General features: G+C 40.0%; 1 protein-coding gene across 8 annotated transcripts in view; it reads right to left on the reverse strand.

Annotated features, from left to right (window-relative positions):
* Positions 1-8,056: 8,056 nt before the first annotated feature.
* The window catches only part of LOC147123479 (uncharacterized), a 119,493-nt gene continuing 111,583 nt past the window's right edge, over positions 8,057-15,966 (reverse strand). For 4 of the 8 annotated variants that reach the window (XM_085973584.1, XM_085973577.1, XM_085973621.1 and 1 more), the window contains one exon: positions 8,057-9,194. In XM_085973584.1, coding sequence (XP_085829710.1) covers positions 9,112-9,194 — 83 coding nt within the window. In that variant the 3' untranslated portion in view covers positions 8,057-9,111. Of the gene's footprint in view, positions 9,195-10,044; positions 10,176-15,966 lie in introns of those variants that run through there. The other 4 variants (XM_085973601.1, XM_085973593.1, XM_085973629.1 and 1 more) reach the window with 1 other exon arrangement.

Genomic DNA, 15,966 nt, shown 5'->3' on the forward strand with positions numbered 1-15,966 from the left:
CACATCCACCCCATATCATCCAGCCACCAATGGATTGGCCGAGAGGTTCGTTCAAACATTCAAGAAGGCTATCAAGGCAATGTGTAATGAAGACATACCCCTACAACACAAGGTGGATAACTTCTTGTTTGCCTGCGACACATGCGGTTACCAACCAAACTCCAGCCATGATGTTCTTCAATCGAAGACTAAGATGCCGCTTGGATTTGGTTAAGCCAAACATCAGAAGAGATGTGGAGAACAGGCAGTTTCAGAATATGAATGAAAGGCCAACCAGGAGTTTCAAGATAGGTCAACCAGTTCTGGCCCGGGACTACCGCACAGAGAAATGGCAGCCAGGAATGATCTGCACACGGCAAGGACCTCTAATGTATACCGTGGACGTTGGAGAGAGCATTGTAAGATGCCATGCTGACCAGATTCTAGAGTCACTGGAAAACGTCAAATCTACACCATGATCCTATACACCTGGTGATGAAACCAAAGTACCAATTGCATCTACCTCAGAATCGGTGATATTGGAAGCAGACGAACCAAACAACGACGTTGATCCCGAATCAACTTTGCCAGAAGAACCTGATACCCCAAAGAGGCGTTATCCGGGCAGAATCAGGAAGCCTCCTCAAAGACAGAATTTATAATTGATTAACTTCAGCTAATGTATATAGCAACTGTAATTGTAAATATGTTATTTAATTATTAATTGAATGTTATGTACTGTTGAGCTAAAAGGGGAGGAATTGTAGTGTATGTACCTTGACGAAGGAACTATATTCTGCAGCCCCTGTATACTGCAGTACCAGTAGTGATGACCCCTGTATATAGGCCTGTGTAGTAACTTTGTATAGTAGTTCCAGTTTTGTCTCCATTCAGTAAACACCTGTTATAACCAACTTCTGCAGTCCGTGTCTCAATTACACATGGACATTACAGTATATAGACCTCCAAACAGTAAGGCGGAGGTTGGGGATGGCATTAAAAGGGAAATTAAAGGAGCGTGCAATAAGGGCACAGCAGTCATCATGGGTGACTTTAATCTACATATAGATTGGGCCAACCAAATTAGTAACAATACTGTGGAGGAGGAATTGCTGGAGTGTTTACGGGATGGTTTCCTGGACCAGTATGTCGAGGAACCAACCAGAGATCAGGCCATCTTAGACTGGGTATTATGTAACGAGAAAGGATTAATTAGCAATCTTGTTGTACGAGGCCCCTTGGGTCGGAGCGATCATAATATGATTGAATTCTTCATTAAGATGGAGAATGAAGTAGTTAACTCAAGAGACTAGGGTCCTCAATTTAAATAAAGGAAACTACGATGGTCTGAGGAGCGAGTTGGGTAGGATTGATTGGGGAATGTCACTCAAAGGGTTGACGGTGGATAGGCAATGGCAAACATTCAAAGACCGAATGGATGAGCTACAGAATTTGTTCAATCCAGTTTGGCATAAAAATAAAACAAAAAAGGTGACTCAACCGTGGCTAACAAGGGAAATTAGGGATAGCATAAGATCCAAGGATCCCCCTCCCCTTTTACACCCCCCTCTGTCTCGCCTGAAGATTCTATACCCCGGAATATTGAGCTGCCAGTCCTGACCCTCCCTCAACCATGTCTCCGTGATAGCAACAATATCGTACTCCCATGTGTTCAACAACAACTTCAGTTCATTTTAATATGATAAGGCAGGATCTGGCCAAAGTGGACTGGGAGCAGCTACTTATAGGAAAATCCACATCAAAGCAGTGGGAGACTTTCAGAAGGGAAATAGAGAGAGAGTACAACGCCAACATGTTCCCGTAAAGGTCAAGGGTGGGACCAACAAGCAAAGGGAACCTTGGATGACAAGGGATATACAAAAATGCATTAGGAAAAAAAGGGGGGCTTTTGGCAGTTACAAAAGACTAAAGACGGAGGAAGCCCTAGAGAAGTATAAAAAGTGCAGGGGCATGCTTAAAAAAGAAATTAAGAGAGCGAGGAGGAGCCATGAAATAACACTGGCGAGCAAAATAAAGGAAAATCCTAAGATGTTTTATAAGTATATTAAGGGCAAGAGGATAACCAGGGAAAGGGTAGGGCCCATTAGGGACCAAAGTGGCAATCTGTGTGTAGAGCCAGATGATGTAGGCGGGGTTTTAAATGAATTTTTTGCATCTGTGTTCACTATGGAGAAAGACGATGTAGACATAGAAATCGGGCAAGGGGACTGTGACATACTTGAACATATTAGCATCGAGAGGGAGGAGGTACTAGCGGTTTTAGCAGGCCAAAAAGTGGATAAATCCCCAGGCCCGGACGAGATGTATCCCAGGCTGTTGTGTGAGGCAAAGGAGGAGATTGCAGGGGCTCTGACACAAATTTTCAGAACCTCTCTGGCCACAGGGGATGTACCAGAGGACTGGAGAACAGCTAACGTAGTACCATTATTCAAGAAGGGTAGCAGGGATAAACCAGGGAATTACAGGCCAGTGAGCCTAACATCTGTGGTAGGGAAATTATTGGAAAAAATTCTGAGGGACAAAATTAGTCTCCACTTGGAGAGGCAAGGATTAATCGGAGATAGTCAGCATGGCTTTGTCAAGGGTAAATCATGTCTGACCAATCTGATTGAATTTTTCGAGGGGGTGACTAGGTGTGTGGATGAGGGAAATGCTGTGGATGTGGTTTACATGGACTTCAGTAAAGCTTTTGACAAAGTCCCGCATAGGAGACTGGTCAAGAAGGTAAGAGCCCATGGGATCCAGGGTGCCTTGGCGCATTGGATCCTAAACTGGCTGAGTGGCAGGAGGCAGAGGGTGATGGTCGAAGGTTGCTTTTGTGACTGGTAGCCTGTGTCCAGTGGGGTACCTCAGGGATCGGTGCTGGGTCCCTTGCTGTTTGTGATCTACATTAATGATTTGGATGAGAATGTAAAAGGTATGATCAGTAAGTTCGCAGATGACACGAAAATTGGTGGGGTGGTAAATTGCGAGGAGGAAAGCCTCAGGCTACAGGACGATATAAACGGGTTGGTCAGATGGGCGGAAAAGTGGCAAATGGAATTTAACCCTGAAAAGTGCAAGGTGATGCATTTTGGACGGACAAATAAGGCAAGGGAATACACAATGAGTGGTAGGACCCTAGGAAGTACAGAGGGACCTTGGTGTACATGTACGTAGATCCCTGAAGGCAGCGGAACAGGTAGATAAGGTGGTTAAAAAGGCATATGGGATACTTGCCTTCATTAGCCGAGGCATAGAATATAAGAGCAGGGAGGTTATGATGGAGCTGTACAAAACGCTGGTGAGGCCACAGCTGGAGTAGTGTGTGCAGTTCTGGTTGCCTCACTATAGGAAGGATATGATTGCTTTGGAGAGGGTGCAGAGAAGATTCACCAGGATGTTACCTGGGATGGAGCGCCTCAGCTATGAAGAAAGACTAAACAGGCTGGGGTTGTTTTCCTTAGAGCAAAGGCGGCTGAGGGGGGCCTGATTGAGGTGTACAAAATGATGAGGGGCATAGATAGGGTAGATAAAGAGGAACTTTTCCCCTTAGTAGGGGGGTCAATAACAAGGGGGCATAGATTCAAGGTAAGGGGCAGGAGGTTTAGAGGGGATTTGAGGAGGAACTTTTTCACCCAGAGGGTGGTTGGAATCTGGAACTCTCTGCCTGAAAGGGTGGTAGAGGCAGGAACCCTCACAACATTCAAGAAGCATTTGGATGAGCACTTGAAATGCCATTGCATACAAAGCTATGGACCAAATGCTGGAAAATGGGATTAGACTGGACAGGGATTGGTGGACGGCGCAGACACGATGGGCCGAAGGGTCTCTTTCTGTGCTGTATAACTCTATGACATATAAATTGGCCAAAAAAAGCAATAATCCTGAGGATTGGGAGCAGTTTAGGATTCAACAAAGGGGGACAAAGGGATTCATTAAGAAAGGGAAAATAGAATGAGAGTAAGCTTTCAGGAACATAAAAACTGACTAAAAGCTTTTATAGATATGTGAAGAGAAAAAGATTGAAGTCAAGCGTAGGTCTCTTGCAGTCAGAATCAGGGGAATTTATAATGGGGAACAAAGAAATGGCAGACCAACTAAATACTTATTTCGGTTCTGTCTTCACAAAGGAGGAAACAAATAACCTCCCAGAGATGCCGGGGAACATAGGATCTGATGAAAGGGTGGAACTGAAAGAAATCAGTATTTGTAGGGATATGGTGTCAGGAAAATTGATGGGACTGAAGGCCGATAAATCCCCAGGGCCCGAAAATCTACATCCCAGGGTACTTAAGGAAGTGGCCCTAGAAATAGTAGATGCACTGCTGGTCATCTTCCAGAACTCGATAGACTGTGGAACAGTACCCATGGATTGGAGGGTAGCTAATGTTACCCCACTGTTCAAAAAAGGTGGTAGAGAAAAAGCAGGGAATTATAGACCGGTAAGCCTGACATCGGTAGTGGGGAAAATGCTAGAGTCCATTATAAAAGATGTAATAGCAGAGCACTTGGAAAGTAGTGACAGGAGCGGACAGTCAACATGGATTTACAAAAGGTAAATCATGCTTGACTAATCTACTGGAATTTTTTGAGGATGTAACTGGTAAAATAGATAAGGGAGAACCAGTGGATGTGGTGTATTTGGACTTTCAGAAGGCTTTCGATAAGGTCCCACACAAGAGATTAGCGTGCAAAATTAAGGCACATGGGATTGGGGGCAAGGTATCGACTTGGATAGAGAACTGGTTGGCAGACAGAAAGCAAAGAGTTGGAATAAACTGGTCGTTTTCCGAGTGGCAGGCAGTGACTAGTGGGGTACTGCAAGGATCGGTCCTAGGACCCCAGCTGTTCACAATATATATTAATGATCTGGATGAGGGAATTGGATGTAATATCTCCAAATTTGCAGACGACACAAAGCTGGGTGGGAGGATATGCTGTGAGGAGGATGTCGTGAAACTCCAGTATGATTTGGACAGGCTGGGTGATTGGGCAGAAACATGGCAAATATACTATAATGTGGATAAATGTGAGGTTATCCACTTTGGTGGCAAAAACAAGGCGGCAGATTATTATTTGAATGGCAATAGCTTGGAAGAAGGGGAAGTGCAGAGAGACCTGGGTGTTCTTGTGCACCAGTCACTGAAGGTAAGCATGCAGGTGCAGCAGGTGGTTAAGGCGGCAAATGGTATGTTGGCCTTCGTAGCGAGAGGGTTCGAGTACAGGAACAAGGATGTCTTGCTACAGTTGTACAGGGCCTTGGTGAGACCGCACCTTGAGTATTGTGTGCAGTTTTGGTCGCCTTACTTGAGGAAGGACGTTCTTGCCATGGAGGGAGTGCAGCGAAGATTCACCAGGCTGATACCTGGGATGGCAGGAATGACGTATGAGGAGAGTGTGTCGATTGGGCTTATACTCACTGGAGTTTAGAAGATTGAGGGGGGATCTCATCGAAACCTATAATATTCTGTCAGGCCTGGGCAGACTAGATGCAGGATGTTTCTGATGGCTAGGGAGTCCAGAACCAGGAGTCATAGTCTGGGGATAAGGGGTAAGCCATTTAGGACTGAAAATGAGGAATTTCTTCACCCAGAGAGTGGTGAACCTGTGGAATTATCTGCCAGAGAGTGGGGGTGGAGGCCAATACATTAAATATATTCAAGAAAAAGAGTTGGATAAATTTCTTAAGGCTAAAGGGATCAAGGGATATGGGGAGAAAGCAGGGACAGGGTAATGAATTTGGATGATCAGCCATGATCTCATTGAATGGTGGAGCAGGCTCGAGGGGCCGAATGGCCTACTCCTGCTCCTATCTTCTATGTTTCTATGTAACAGTGACATAACACTGCCGTCTACAAATTTATCATTACTTCTTTATTCTTGTACTTTATGCCTCTACTTAAAAAAGAACAAATTGGTGTCGGCCTATTTATAAAACTTTATCTGCCTACCCTCAGGTTGTGAATTATGTATTTGAACAGAGGTCACTTACTTCATCCACATCCTTAAGCATTTTTCCAGAGCGTATAATTCCATTCTTTGTTTTTCCACCTAAATTTACTAACTTGCACCTTTCCCCATTAAATTGCATCTACCCACGTCCTCCTGGTCTTCTACAACCCTCCTGAAGTGTTTAAAAAAAACAAAACATCCTCCTTGTGGTTTGTCAAACTCCCTAAATTTCTGATATGTTCAAATCATCTATACACACACACACCCCCCAAGAAGAGTGACACCTGGGGTGCAACACTTCAAATGCATCTCCAGTTTAACTAAAACCCATTAAATTGAACCCTTTGTTTCCCAGCTAACCCAACATTCTATTCATGCCGCTACATTTCCTTGTAGATCATATGTCTGAATTTCTCTAATAAGCCTCTCGTGAGACACGGTATTGAACACCTTATGAAAATCCATACACCTATCTATTGCATTCCCTTTATCCAATTGATCATTTCTTCAAAAACTGTTAAACACAATTTACCGATAACAAATGCTGGCTGTCCTCAATTCATCCCTGCATTGCTGAACTACATAAATTTTATGTCTATTTGCAAGATTCAGTTTGCCCACAAGTAACATTAGACAAACAGATCCATTGTTATCCAGTTTATCCTTCTCTTTTCTTGAACAGAGTTGTTACTTTGGCTACTCGGCAAGTCCCCGACACAACAGCACATCCAAGGATAAGCACTTACTTTTCAGTATGGCTTACGCACGTTTCGATCACATCCCACTTTCTGGGCAAGAAACGGTGGAAGTGGACAGAAAAACTCAACAAAGCTATTCAAAGTCAAATCAGGCTTCCCTGTCGGCTCAACTGAATTTATCAATTGACTAGTTCAGCCATACAGACCACTAAGCTCTCCGGTTTGATGCCCAATCTGTGCAGATTTTGATGATCTCAGACAAGCTTATGGCAGGGGTGCTATAATTGGCATCAGCAACCCTGGATTAGAGAGGAAGGGAGGGAGGGAGGTGGGGGAAAAGAAAATGTCTAGTTCCTGCATCTGATCACTAATCAGCAACCCCTGCTGGAGTGAGAGTGCCAGGATTGAGGCTAGATGTGATGCAAGGAGGGGATGGATGGAAAAGATTATTGATAAGCAAGTCAAAGTACCATCAAACCTGATAAAGTCACACCTTCATACATGCCCTGCCACACAAAATGCAAAGAAGTGGCGTACAGTAGTATACTTGAGATTCAATGAAAGCAAAATAGTGAATTGCACACTGGGTTTTACAGTAACTTTCAATTCATAGGAAACTACTAATGGGTGTTTGAGGCCTTATTGCAGTTAGTTATTAATAGCATGGATATTTTTCTTTACCAGTCTGGTATGATTTAGTGTTTTAAATTCTCAACTGTAAATACTGAAGTCATCTTTCAAAGTAGAAGATCTATGCCCTGATAGTTTACCAAGATGCTGCCACTATCTTTAGTCAGACCTCCCCCCTTATATGGCAATGACAGATTTTAAGATTTATCCATGGCTGTTTATTCAAATGGAATCAAGAGTTTGTTTTTGATTAGGTGGAAGAGTCCTCAGCATCGAAGGCTAAATACAAAAACATTTCCTCCAAAGTGTAAACTGGGAACGCCACAGTATTGTGACTGAAACAAAAAGATTTCCAAAAATAGCAAAAGCAGTGAAATAAAAACTTGCCTTTAATGTAGAAAAACATCCTAATGTGCTTCAGGCAGCCCACATGCAAGAGAAGTGCCATACAGTACAATGCAGACTTGACCTCTCGCTCTACACAGTTCTTGATTTCAGTTGCACTGCACAAGGAGACCAGGGAGAAACAATCTGATGTGGTGCCCCTGCCAGGCCACTGCCATGTGTCTCCTTGTATATGGCCAGCTAAGGGAGCCCTTAGTGGTGGCTGGAGCCAGCCAGCCACAATCCATTATGAAAGGTGCATTACATTTTTGGAGGGAAGGAAGAAAGAAAGCTGCAATAAGAACAAGAAAAAAAAATGCATGTCTTCAGAGGGAATCAAAATTAACTGTTGAAAAGAATTTCAGGAGACACCATACACAAGATTTTAAATCAACACCACAACAAGATAATTTTATTCCAAAGTTTAATAAACCGTACAAATAAAGAGCTTACACAGGTAATTGCATAGGATAAAGTGGAATTCCAAGGACATTCATAGGGAGAAGAAACAGTTACATCACAGAAGGGAAAATGGTTGTTAAAACTCCCAGTCTGTGCTCATGATCTTTAAATCTATGACAAAAATGTACATATTTATTTTCACAATCCCATATATTCATGGTATAAAATGTTTACAATGTCATGGTGGCATCTCCAATGATTTATCAAAAGATGCAAGTCATCAGATTTTACACAAGAGATAGAGTGACATTTTTTTTTATTGTATACTACAAATAGTAACCTTGGGTCAGTATGATACAATAGCAACATTTGCCAATAATTGCCAGTGTGGTCGAGATATCAGAAACCAGGCCTTTGCTACATCCTTACAAGCTTTGACTTGATCTGTGTTTTAAATGGGCAAACCATTTCCAACTAACAACTAACAACTAACCAAAAGCCACATACTTCTAAGCTGCAGCAGAATAAAACTCTGGGGGTTGGGGGAGGAAAGTGGTGTGCATTCTTTCTTTTTATATATGTTATCCAGCATCAGGTCAGAGACATCTTAAGAAATGCACTTTTGGCAACAGCTCTTCAAGTCTAGTCAATATATTTTGCTTTAAATCCTACACAAAAAAATACAAAGCTTGTCAAGAATGGAAGACCATCAAGTAGAGAATTGAAAGTAGAAGCTAATACACAGTTATAACAGCTATCATGTCTATGGCATAAATGTCAAAGTCTGCCCAGTCACTGTAATGGAGAGGGCAGGGCAGTCAAAAAGAAAACAAACCACAATTGTTCCCACACTGCAGTTAAAGTTTTAAAAGAAAGATTTCCCCCTTGAAATTTATTGGTTTCAATACAAATGTTGAGTGAGCCTATATTAATTTGTCGTTCTAAACCCCATGCTGTGTTTCACACTTTGGCTGGTGGTTTACAGTGTTTACACAGAAGACGTTGTTGTATCATGGGCACTTGTGGCATGTAAAGCTTTTCTTTTTTCCCCCAGTTAGTATTATTATAAGTGACTCAGATCCACTAGAGTCTGCTCAAGCACCTGATGAATGCCCACATTCTCTTCTTTAGCCCGGGCCAGTTTTTCTATTGGTTCATGGAAAAAGAAAAATGAGAATTTAAATTTAAATAAAAATTTGAACAGTCTTTGTTTAAAACAGAAACAAATATTAAAAGTTGCTAAATCAAAAATGTAAAGCAATATTTCATTATATACACATATTTACAGTTTAACATTAATTTAATAATTTCAAAAAAAAGACAAATTTCTGATGAAACTGCCAACCTTATTGCAACATTTTAAACTTCCAAAAAAAGTTGCGAGTTTATTTCTGTGAATTTCTCTCATCTTTTGTTTTGTTTCGTCCCCCTTAGATGCACCATACAATGTTTCCCTCTGCAAGCATAGCATCTCTTCTCCACTACCACCCTCAATTCCACAACTGTGTTCCAACAGAAGCCATGGTTGGGCCAAAACGTTTTGTTGCAAAATGCATAGATCTAGATTACTCCATGGATTTCCCAAATGTAAAGCCGGTTTGAACTGCAATATTTATATATGCATTTTACTTAACAATATGAATGGAGTGCAGGAACGCATTCATTTTACGAGAACAGAGAAATTTGAGGGCTATTTAAAAGCAAGAATAACCCTCCCAGGTAGTCAGATTGATTTCTTCAAGAAAAGCAGCTGAAAAGTCATGGCTAGCTTGTTTTCTCCCATGTTACACCTACATTCACTGTGCTGAGATTAGTCTTTCATTTAAGAGAAACCAAATTGACAGAAAGGCAGAATTAATTCAAAAACCTGCTGTTAAACCATTTGAAACTAAATACCTGTGTAGTTTTTATTTCATATAAACAGACATGCAAAATAAAGCTACGAATAGGTATGAAACAGAAAAAGTGTCAACATTCATTTTTTTTTAAAAAGTCAGGCAAGACAACACAGAGCAGGCTTTTTGGCAAGTCTTCAAGGTAAAGAAAGTCAGTTGTTAAGTTCATTCAGGACAACCCTCAGTTCACTATTGAGAAGACGATTTCTCTCTACCTCCTGACGGAAGCGCTCTATTGAAACAGCATCAATGACAGCAGATGAAAGAAGAGAGAGAGCAGTGTTAGTCATGTGGAACAGATCACCTGGTTTTAACAGGTTTAAACTATTCACATGAAGAAAGAAGAAAAAAAAAACACATATACCAAAGAAAGTGCCTCTCAGGTTTAACGCAAGAATAGAGTCTGAAAAAGAGAGGATTTGGAAAATAGTTCTGAGAGTTTAAAAAAGCAGTAACCTTTTTGTTTATCTGCACACTCTTGAATTTAATTTGGTCTAAAATCAGGCTGGCATGTAGCAGTGTCAGGAATAACTTCCCAAACCAAAAACCAAGTCTGGAAACTGATTTACTGCCACAATTTGAGGCATTATTCATGAGGTACACTAACCCACAAATAAACAGAGTGCTGTGCCACCTTGAGTGGGGGGCACCATGCCATCGCAACAGTATGCCAATCACAAATTGTCTCAGTGCCAATGTGCTGAGTAAAAGGTCAACAGTGACGTAAGGAACATTTAACCTGACCAATCCCTCAGACACACTCAAACACCACAGCAAGTTGGGGTTTTGGTTGAGAGAGTCCACAAATATGATTTGCTAGACATTACAATGTCAATTGATTGCCCAACTCATCTTGCCAACCTTGTTTAGACCCACTTTGCCCCCTCTCAGCTGGAAAAGCTAAAGAGAAGCAACCTGTGGGAAATATATTAAGAGAAATACAGATAAAAAACTTTTAAAAAGGCTATTATCTGACCTAAGCAGCAGACTTGCATACACCAGCCTCAGTCACAAAATTGTGAATTCAGTCAAATGATGTTCTAGTATCACAGAAAGTAATACATATATTACTACTGAACAGCAATGAGTCTTCAAGATGGACCTCAAGGGAAATCAAAAAGATGCAGGCAAAATAGTAATACATTACTGCACGGTTACTGCCAACGGCAATCAAACTTGGTAATTAAAAACCAGAGTGGCAGGGGTTTACACGGAGCTCCTCCACAATCTGCAATTTGAGAAGGTTTTGCAAAAGCCAGGATGTTTGGGGTGGGATGGAGAGAGGTTCAACTTTGTTAAAATGCACTGATGCTTTTTGTAATAAAACAAAGTCCAAATGATTACTCTGCGGTCACACTCAAGGGGTGTTCTCTCCCCATCTCCCTGTGGAATGGCGGGTGAGTGAATTAGTTAAAAAAGTAAAACTAAATTAAAGGTCATTACGTTACTGTCCACTTCTGCTTATTCTGAATACTTCCAAGTTCTCTAATCAGAGGGCCACTTATTTCAGCCATCTTCAAGTTATCTGTTCCCAGCTAAATAATGTAAATCAAGAAGTCATAACTTCAATGTAAACCCCAAACCCGGACAGTGATTTTACAAATAGTTTAAATAATGTTATGGGTCAGATTTTACAACTACATGCCCACAGTGACATCCTAACTAGAGTTCATAATATCCTACATGGATTAAGTGAGCAGTAATTCACTGGTATTATATCCTGTGTAGAAGGAGTGCAAAGGGCAATACACAAACCAGAAGCATATCTACCCACCTCCCACATACACTGTTCACTTTATGAAAACAAACAAGTATATATTTTTAATGCTCATATTTGAGCTCGTCAGAGCCCTGTTCCCCTCAGTCCATGATTAAATATTAAAAGCAGTTCTAGCTGTTGGCTACTTTATTTCCCAGTCAGAGAATGTCACACGTACTCATTAAAGCGATTGTTGAATTGGTTTCCAGTAGTTTTAAACTGATGTATGCATTCTAAGGTTCTTGTCTCTTTCCCCTACTCAAGCCACATAAACATGGGGTCAGCACACTGCTATCATTCCGAATGGTTATATGTGATGCATTAAAAAAAGTTTCACTACAATATCAAAGTTCTGACTGGAGGAATCATCAACATCTAAGCCAAGAAGTAATTAGAGAACAGGGAATAATGCAATCAAACAAAGAACTACCAATGGGAGTTATTCTAAAAGGTTCCTAGGACTTCAAAAAGGGTTTAACACAAAGTCAAGTGTCTCCATTGCAAAACTTGGGAACCTTCTGCTAAAAAAGAAATTCAATAATTGGGATTTTCTAGTTTCTCACCACAGCAATACAAGTTCATTTTACTTGCATTCTATTCATTATACTGTAATCAGAAGAGGTGGTCAAAGCTTAATGAGCTTCAATCAGGATTTAAGCAAACTTATTGGAAAGTGTCTACTGTAAGTAGTTATGTGCTCACAGAACAGAATTATACTGGAGCAAGGGTTAAAAAAAAAAAAATCCTTTTTGAAGTAGCATTGAATGTACAACTAGATTTATGAGCCCTGCTAATCACACGCTCAATCCCAGGAGATGAAAACAGATGAATGTCCTTCCCACTATGTTAATATATTACTTTATCTCCTTCACTTAAAGGGCTGTCTTTCTATGCCAGTCAACAAATGATGGACATCTCTAAATTCAGCACAGCTGCAAGCAGTGAGGCTGCTCTCCACCAGAACAAAAAATCCTGTTAGTTTTAATGTCACATTTTTCTGTGCAAGTTACATGAATATTCAATGGGTAAAATGTATAAAATACAATGTATATTTTAACAGGACATTTACAAAAAGACAAGGGCAAATATTTATTTTATTTCAAATAATTCAAGAGTGAAAGCAGCAATGGAACAGCTGCAAAAGTGAAAATAAATCAAAGTCTAGTTAATCATATAAATAACAAAAAGTGTTTCTTTAAAGCAATGGTACAAGATACAGTATTAATCCAACAAAACCAATTTGATGCAGCTTCTAGACTCTAGTAAATCTTCACTGTTCTGCCCAAACTGGTACAAATTTGTATTGCTCATCATTAGTTGGTATTGCATGATTCAATCAACTTGTACATTTGTATAGCCTTCCCCTTTCACTCCACTCTGACTGGCTGTTACATGTACAATTACCACTTGGTCAGTCAACCAGGCAGTTACTGCACACTATAAGCCACGTGGGAAAAATCCATTAATTTTATTACATAACTGATAGTTAGCCTCACCTACTTATGTAAAACTTAGCTGGAGCAATTTTTAAATATGGGAGATCAGCAAGACACTGCATTAATCATGCGATGAGATTTGAATGGACCATTCAATTTTTGCACAAATCTTCACATTCATGCATGGTTGATAATTACACAGCTCTCTTGAACTGTTGTATATTGTACCATGAGCTCTTAACCACATTAACAAGTAGTAACAGGAACTAAAACTAGCAAGGAGTTACAGCAACAGTGGTGCCCATCTGGACATAGATCTTTGCATTTAAACTTTCTAAGCATACTGTTCATCTAGGAACAGGCAAAGCAAAGAGAAAAATGAATGCACACAAAAAGTGTATACAGAATTTATTACAGATTCAAACACAGGTGAAGAAGGTTTCGTGTAAAAAAAAAAAGCAATTTATCTTTCCATCTTAACACATCATCCCTTGAATATACTTTACATCTGAAAGTTTTAGCAATGATTCAAAAGCCAAATAAATACCAAGTTTTATCAACTGAAAAAAAAATTACCACTTGACTTGAGAGAGAGAGAGAGAGAGAGAAAGAGAAAAAAAGAAAAAGAACTGGCCTTTATACAGCATGAGAGATTCTGGGAAAGATTTTCTCAGTTCACTATTGATAGGGAAATCATAAATGCATTCATTATACTTGTTGTTTATGATTTTGTTACAAACACAGCTAACTCCTCTTAATTTGAAGTTCATTAATTCGAATTGAAATTGTGCCAAAAACATCTCCCGTGCAGTTTTAAATTGTTTCATTCAAACTACTGAATAATTCAAATCCCACCCCCTCCAAGCAAAAGAAACTCGTTTCTTGATGTTTTTGGTGCAGTTGGATGTTACTTGGTGTACACAGTTCAAGAGGCACACAGGTGAAAATTATAAATGTATCAAGAGGCCCAGTTACAAATATGTCATCAGAATCTCGACAAATGACAACATCTCATGCAAAGCAAAAGATAGTAGGTGTAATCGCATTAAGTGAGCTTACACTTAAAAAATGTAATGGACACAGTGCGTGAAATTAAAGGAGTGCTCAATAAATCAGAGTGGGGGGGGGGGGGGGAAAAGAGGCTGTAATGAAGAAGAAATCTTCCCTTTTAAATCTTTACTTTTGTTTTTAAGTCTTCTCTATACAATATTAAACCATTTAAATAGAATTAGTTACAAAAAGCAAAAACAAAATCTACAGCAATTTACAAAAAAAAGAGATCTCCACTGAATCGGAGGCTTGGGGTACGATTAATACAATCTTATACAAACGCAGACCAAATTTATATACTCCCAGTGCAGTGAAGTGTACCTCAGAATACTGGACCAAGAATCACGTCCCAATAGAGGAAAAAAATTTAAATCAGGAGAACTCCACAATGGTTGTACGATCCTCCAAGCCAAATATCAGACAACAATTCATGCTACCATTGTACCCCTGCCCTGATTTTTGGAGTGTTATCAGGAATGACTAGGTTCAGCAAGTGGAAAGAAGAATTCTGCGCTTAAAACACAGGCATGTCAGACTTGTGCACATCATATCTGAGCATCACAACAGTCCAAAAATCATGGCTAAACTACAATGGTAGCTTGAATAAAATGATCAGAAAGCAGAATTACATGGTAAAGAAATGAACTCGGCTTCAGCTGAAAACTTTCTTCCTCATTCCCCACTCAAATAAAGTGATTTATTGAGCACTCCATTTCACAAACTGGGTCCATTACATTTTTTTTAAGTGTAAGCTCACTTCAATTAATGCGATTACACCTACTATCTTTTGCTTTGCATGAGAGGTTGTCATTTGTAGAGATTCCTGCCAGTTTATTAAATGAGATTTGTAACTGAACCTCTTGATATGTTCAAAATTTTCACTTGTGTATCTGGAACGGTATGTACACCAAATAACATCCAACTGCACTTAAAACACCAAGAAACGAGTTTAAAAACTCTTAAAAGAAGCCCATTCTCCACAGAGCCTCTCAGCATACAGAGGAAGATGAGAAATTGGTGTCAGAAAAGACAACAGTCCATAGGGCCAGTCCCAATATCTGCAAAATATAACCTTCTCACAAAAAACTGCTTATCTTATGAAGGAAATGTCATATTGAAGAGGTATCTCACGTCAATGGAATTTATATAAACAACTGACATGTAACTGAAGTGAAAAGTACTTCACTACGTAGGTCAGTTTACTAGGATTCAGGTAGGTTGATTACATTAAGTTCCTCCTGGGTCAAGTTACAATATAGTGCAAAGCCACTCTTCTGGCAACAGCTCGTGTTTATATAGTGTAGTAAAATGTCCCAAGGTGCTTCTTACTGTTGTCGCTGTCAGAAGAGTGACTTTGTATTATATTGTAACTTGATCCAGGAAGAACTTAAATGAATAAGTCACAAAATGTACCCTTCTGTGACTTATTCAGTCACACCTCAACCAACAAGTACAGTGATATTCCATCAATCACTGTTCCAAAGTCTAAATTTTTTTTAAAATAGACAAGTCAAAATAATCCAGCACTTTAGTGTTTAATGAAACATCCCACCCACACACTGGAATACAATTGCTTATTTCCTGATCTAACTGACTAGCATAGCTGAAACATGCCTGATGCACACCTCTAGTTTGGAGTTACTTTTTCCTTGCACCCTTTTCCTTTCTTTTCCCCCTCCCAAAGCAACCAAAAATGACTGCAAATAGTCAGAGATTTACTGGATATAAATGCAAACTTCATTCCAAAACTCATGTAAACCCCATGATTCAATCAGAAC

The sequence above is a fragment of the Somniosus microcephalus genome, chromosome 2 (assembly GCF_052327205.1).
Source record: "Somniosus microcephalus isolate GS21.2 chromosome 2, FLI_Smic_1.0, whole genome shotgun sequence".
NCBI classification, from domain to species: domain Eukaryota; kingdom Metazoa; phylum Chordata; class Chondrichthyes; order Squaliformes; family Somniosidae; genus Somniosus; species Somniosus microcephalus.